The 6,509-nt window shown below is 58.6% G+C and overlaps 1 protein-coding gene across 1 annotated transcript in view; it reads left to right on the top strand.

The window, feature by feature from the left end:
• The window catches only part of PRKCZ (protein kinase C zeta), a gene marked incomplete at its 5' end in the record, with an annotated part of 100,904 nt that extends 97,943 nt beyond the window's left edge, over window positions 1-2,961 (top strand). Inside the window, 2 exons of the mRNA XM_021708557.1 lie at window positions 488-603; window positions 852-2,961. Of these exons, the coding sequence (XP_021564232.1) occupies window positions 488-603; window positions 852-939 (204 nt within the window). The remainder of the gene's footprint in view (window positions 1-487; window positions 604-851) is intronic.
• Window positions 2,962-6,509: the final 3,548 nt, after the last annotated feature.

The following is a 6,509-nucleotide window of genomic DNA, read 5'->3' as shown; positions in this document are numbered from 1 at the left end:
CAGCCTCCCAAAGGCGCGGGATTACAGGCTGAGCCACCAAGCCTGGCTTGTCTCTTAAGAAAAAAAAAATTTGTTCAGACGCCATGGCTCAGCCTGTAATCGCAGCACTTTGGGAGGCTGAGGCAAGAGGACTGCCTGAGCCCGGGGATTCAAGACCAGCCTGTGCCACTTGGGGAGACCTTGTCTCTACAATAAATCAAAAAAACAAGCCAGGCGTGGTAGCACATGATTGTTGCTTGTAGTTCCAGCTATTTGGATGGCTGAGGCTGAAGGATCGCCTGAGCCCAGCAAGTTGAGGCTGCAGTGGCCGTGAGTATGCCACTGCCCTCCAGCCTGGGTGACAGAGTGAGACTCCGACTCAAAAAAAAATTGGCATTTAAATACAAGGCAGATCAAAACGCTAGTAAGTTCATCACTTTCGCTTAGTGGTTTAAGTACGTGCAAAAGGTTGCAGATGCTGGTGCTGACTCTCAGGTTGTCTCCGCAGCTGGAGAAGAAGCAGGCCCTGCCCCCGTTCCAGCCGCAGATCACAGACGACTACGGGCTGGACAACTTCGACACGCAATTCACCAGCGAGCCCGTGCAGCTGACTCCCGATGACGAGTGAGTGCCACTGGCAGGGGCCCCGTGAGCCAGGGTCAGGACGCCTCATCCTGGGCTGGCCCCCGCCAAGCCGGGGCATCTTGGCAGCTTGCCACGGCAGCCCGCCACGACCAGGACCTCAGGTGGCGGGAGACCTGGCCCCACGCCAAGTTCCCCCGGAGCCCTGCGCTTCTTTGGGGGTCTGGGGAGGGACGGGGCGCTCGGAGGGAGCAGGCATGAGTCGTCTCGTGTCCTGCTCGTGCTCACAGGGACGTCATCAAGAGAATCGACCAGTCAGAATTCGAAGGCTTCGAGTACATCAACCCGTTGCTGCTGTCCACTGAGGAGTCCGTGTGAGGCTGCGTGCGTCTCGGCCATGGACACATGTGGCTGGCCCTTTAACTTTGTCCGTAACCACAGCATATGCATGCCAGGCTGGGCACGAGGCTCCGGCGGCCGGGGGCACGCTCGGCAGTAAGACCGTGGCGGGAGACGGCTGCGGCGCTTCCCAGAGCAGCACGGTCTCGTCTCGCGTGTGGGCTGGACAAGCCGGCTTCGCGCCGAGGAATCTGCTTCTTGGGCCTGCACCCCGGAGGACCCACATGTCTGTCCAGGGGGACTGTCACGCTCTTTGGAAGGTGCACATTTTCCGCAGAAACAGAACTCCATGCACTGACCTACTCTGCCAGGAGAGTTAGCGTGTAATGTCTGAGGAATAAAGTGTCCCGGTGATGTCGAGGCTTCCTTCTGATGCCTTTTTTCCGTGAGTGGCACCTGCCCTAGGCCCAGGCCCAGCACGCATGGGAGGAGCCGTGCTTAGTCTGGAGACGGGCTGGGGACGGGCGTTCAAGTGCCTATGGGGACACCGCCGCAAAGAGCCGTGACCCATGCGGAACGTGTGCTGCATCCTGGTAAGTTCCTGCTAGTGTCTAGCACAGTGTCCCTGAGCATGTACCAAGCCTACATCACCTGAGGAGGAAGTGGCCCCTTGGCCGGGAGGTGGCACTGGGTTGGGCCCGCTCTTGGACTGAGGAGATTGGATCTTAGAACATCTAAAGCGTGCCCCAAAGCACCAGTGGACCAAAAAGGAAAAAGAAATCGAAAACTAAGTCTGCACAAAAGATATTTCTGACACCACTGAGCAGTGCCTCCCGGTGTCTTGTGTTACTAAGTATTAGACTTCTGGAAAATATTTTTCTCAGTCATGCAACCCTCAGAGTTAGGAATTTTAAGATGAGCGTCTGACAGACCCAGCCTTAAAGTGAGCCAGTTCAGAAGGCACAAAGCACCCGCCTCGTCCCGAAAAGGTACGCCTCCCCACACCTGCCCCATTGCTCTATCACCCCCTCCCCCGGTGGAGGGGCATCTTAGCAGTTGAGCAGGTTTTCTAGCAAGAGGGCAGTGGTCGGGGCTTTAAGGCCCTTCACGTCAGGTGTGGCAGATCTGCCTCGAGCTCCTGGGGAGAGAGGATCACTGCGCCCGGCCCGAGCAGAGGGAAATCATCCCGCACTTCTTGGGTCCATGACAGCCAAGTCTCCTGCCAGGGCTGCTCACTCCTCCATGGCTGGCGGCTGGGGGAGATGAGCCTGTCACCAGCAGGCAGTGCCCGCCCCCAACACTCAGGTTTCTCAGGACGCCGTACACACAGGCTCACACGAGGCCCCAGGTGCTAGGACAGAACAGGCGCCCTGCAGACTCCTGGACATCCACCCTCCCCAGCTTGGGTTTCCGGGAGGGAGAACGGCATTCGCAGAGGGTGGCTGTTCCCCATGCCAGCCAGTGGGGCTTCACACCAGATACTGTAGCTAGGAACCACAGAGGCCGGGAGCTAACTTCCAGGTCTTGCAAGGGTGTCCCAGCTCAGGGTGGAGACCTCCAGGTGGATGGCCAGGCTGATCCAGGGCTGTGTGGGCAGACCTGCTGTGGGGTGGGAGGCCCCACTGTGTCCAGAAGGGGCTCACAAGCTGACTGCCTCAGTGAGCTGCACCCTCGTGCTGCCCGCAGGGGCCCCAACTTGTCAAAACTGAAGGCATTTATTTAAATACTGCCATGTTGCCAAATCCCTTACTGGTACTAGTTTGGTTGCTCTTGTACAAAATGTGTGAGTACCATATGTCCATGAGGGGGAGACTTTTATATACAGTAACTTGTTTTATTTATAAATTAAAGAAAGTGAAGGCACATTGGAATGTGGTTTGAAGAAAAGTCCTAACATTCGCGAGGGCACTGGTCACGAGTGTGTCTTTGTAATGGCTCACAAGAACAATGGTGAGCAGCGACTGCGGCATGTCTGCGTGGCTGCATCCCATGGGTGACATGCTCACCTTCACAGCCATGGCTGCACCTGTTCTCATACATCTATTAAAGACTTTAATGAGATGTTTATGTTATTATTTTCATTAAAAGTAGGTGTTTCCCAAGAAGCAAAGGTTTGTGCAGCCATTTTCCTAAACAGACTATTTAGAGCAGTTCTAGGTTCCCAGCAAACCTGCAAAGGCTAGGTACAGTCCCCCCACTTGTCCCCAACCCGCAGGCACAGCCAACCCGTCACCCATACCACCCTGCCACTGAGCACACAGGCACATCGTTGCCCAAGGGCTCGTGCTTGGTGCTGGGCATGTGGCAGGTGTGGACAGATGAGGACGTCATGTCCCGTGACAGTACCACAAAGGCACCCGCCCTGCACACAGAGAGCTCTGAGCCCCGCCCACTCACCCCCCTCCTCGTCTCTGGCACCCCTCCTTCACTGTCTGCAGTGCTGCCGTTCCCAGAACGCCCTCGAGTCTTGCACCTTTGCACACTGGCTGCTCGCAGTGACACGTGCTGAAGGTTCCTCCGTCTTTTCATGGCGTTCGAAGCCATGTCTGAAAGGATGTGTAGACTTCTGGGTGCAAACCCTGGGCTTTCCAGCATGCCTGCCAGTGCCCTCGGGCACACAGAGGCAGTCGGGCACCAAAGCCCGGCTCTTCTAGAGCTGCGGGCTGGATGGCACCAGGCAGAAAACTGCCCAGACGCTCCTATGCCCCATTGTTCCCTCACCCCATGAGCCAGAGCCACACACGGCTGCCCAGTTGTGTTGTGAACTGACCCACTGCCCTTGTTCTCCCTTGAATTCTCCCTTTCAAAACCGTCGGGCACAGACGTCTCAAAGCCCAAGTCAACCCCAGGAGCAAACCACCGGAGCCTGGGGATTTGGTGGTGCCTCCTGGCTTGAGAGACAGCGCCACACACGGCTCTGGGGAGGACGCTTCGGGGAACATGGATGCACCTCACTATGTCCTCATATGGCAGAAGGGGCCCGGATCCCACCCCAAGGCTCCTCGCAGGTCTCATCCCCCCCAAAGGCCCCACCTTCTGACACCATCACAGGGTCTCAACACCCAAGCCTCGGGACACAGGCCAGCAGCACACAGCGACAGCCGCATGACAGCAAATACTCTAGAACTGCAGGTGCACACAGTGTGAGGTCGCCAGGTGAAATGTGCGAGCTGAGACGTGGCGGTGAAATGTGAGCTAGCCATGCCCGTCCCAGAGCCAGTGTCCTCGCAGACGGAGAAAGGGTGTCCAGACCCACCTGGGACCCACCAGCTGATCTTCTGACTTTGCTACAGTGAATCTGCCCTGAAGCCAACGTCAGGAAAGAAGGAACCTGTTTCATCTCCACACCAGAAATGTGGCACAAGCCCCTCCCACCATCCACATGAACGGGCGCCCTTGGGAGCAAGAGGGCTTGTGGCGGGGTGGCACAGGGCTTGTGCCTCCAAGACGCCGCGCTCACCACACCATGTCTTCCGTGCTCTCGGCCAAGCACTGAGCCAGGTGGCCGTCGACATCCAGCTGGGTCAGCCTGCAAGGAGACACGGTCACTCAGTTACCCGGCCACTGCCGCAGTGAGCCAGCCACTGGAGGGAAGCCCCGGCCAGCCAGAAGTAAGGAACGGCCCTGCTGTCCTGAACACCCTGGGGCATTCTGGCATCCGCCTAGTGGTGGAACCTTCCCAAGAGCAGAGCCCAAGGGCCCATCTACAGGCAAAGGCACTGGCCAGATCCAGGACGGGCCCGTCCCCTGCCCCTGCCTGCCATGGAGCAAGGGACACATGACAAACCCATCAGTCGTTCCTAGCCCAGCATGCCACAGGGCAGCCATTCTTTGTGAAAACCATCACCTGCAACCCGGAAAGAACCAGGAAAGCCTGCTGGGAGAGGCTCTGAGGAGGGGGCCCCCCTCTCTCTCCAGGACTCCCTTGGGCCTGGAGGCCCTGCGAGACAAGTGTCCAATGCTTTGTCCAGCTCCTGGCCAGGCCCTCTGACAGCCAGGGGCCCCCTCACCCAGCCCCGCCCCATGCCTGGGCCCTGGGGTGTCCCACGCTGGATGTGAGGACATGATTCCTCTCCCCACCAGCCTGGTCCTGTCATGGCCACAGCCTGGGCATGAGCTCTGGCCCAAGTACCCACTCTCCTTCACAATCTAGTGGAGAACATGCTGGAAGCATTCCAGACATGGAGATGGGGCCGACTTCACGCCTACTATGGAGAAGCCACGGCCCTCGGCGAAGCCCTCGATAACTGCCTAGAAAGCTCCAAACAGAGCAACAGCTGCCTAAAGGCTCGGAACAGGACTGTGCTCCTCATTAATGCCCTGAAGACGCACAAGACCTAAAGACAAAAGGCTCCCGAAAGCATCTCTCCAGGGCCTCTGACAGCCTCTCTGGCCCTTGGCTCCTCGCGGAGCCTGAGAATCGAGACACTGCCCTGTTTTCATCAGAACTCGCACGCAAGCCTGAGCTTGCAATGACAATGGTCATGAGATGCCAGGGAGAAAGACTGCGCCGGACCCGCCCTGGCTGCGCTTCTGCAGGGGCTGGGCGCCCTGGGAGTGCGGGGGCACCGGCCCCACCCTGGCTGCACTGCCCCTCCTGCTAAGCCCACTCTCGAAGTGTGGCTTCACCTGGGGACCCCACCTGCTTCACCTGACCAGGCCACTACCCCGCCCCACCTGGGCATGACAGGGGTGATGACAGTACTGTGTGGTCACCCAACAGGCCCTCAGGCTTCCTCTGACAGAACGTCACATCTGGAGAAGCCTGTCAGGCTTCAGACCTGAGCGCCCCCCGCCGCGGGTGAGCACCATGCCACCCGGAGCTCCCTGCACAGCTGTGCTGAGCGTGTTGCTGACCGTGGCGTGGCTTTGCAGTTCAGCAGTGCTCTCAGCACGGACTTTGGGACTCCTTCCCTTCCCAGGCTGTGTTTGCTTCTGGAAGACCCAGTACACGCAACATAAGCCAAGTACCCAGTGTCCCGGCCTCTGGAAATCCGAAGCCCTATTGCCCATTAAATCAACCAGAGGTTAAGATCCGCCCAGTTCACTCACACCATCTTGACTGCAATACTCATGTTCTTGGCTGTGACCCCAGTCAAGGGTTCCCGGGTAGCCCACAGGACACAGGGCCATGCTGGGCAGATGGGGTTAACTTCTTAGCAAAACTAGGGTCCACTCTCCCCTACTTTAAAGAAAGCATAAAAATACATACTGGGTTTTAAAAATAAGAGAAAGCACCTCCTCGCAAAAAGACAAAACTTCATCTTTACAACCTCCGCCCAACCCTGGAAATAGGGAAGTGCAGGGACCCACAGCCTGGGTTGGCCCGGAGGCACCTCTGGGCGCGACTCCCGGCAGAGGCTGACGCCATCTGCCTGCCTCCGGCCCTCCTGCCGGTCTCGCCTCCCGCAGGCCCCGGGCGGAGAGCAGATGCGCCCCGGACCTGCCACCGGGAGACCTGGACAGCCGCAGGGCCACCGCGCCGGCTGCCTTTCCGTCCGTGGAACGCCTTCGAGTGCTTTCCGAGCAGGGGTCGCAAGGCCTGGGCCGCCGGGCGCTACTCACCCCAAGGGAAACTCCTCCTGGCACAGGGGGCAGCTCCGCAGGGC

This window comes from Carlito syrichta, unplaced genomic scaffold (assembly GCF_000164805.1).
Source record: "Carlito syrichta isolate Samal-C Ts95f unplaced genomic scaffold, Tarsius_syrichta-2.0.1 Scaffold142918, whole genome shotgun sequence".
Classification (NCBI taxonomy): domain Eukaryota; kingdom Metazoa; phylum Chordata; class Mammalia; order Primates; family Tarsiidae; genus Carlito; species Carlito syrichta.
This window is presented reverse-complemented; position numbering and strand designations above follow the sequence as displayed.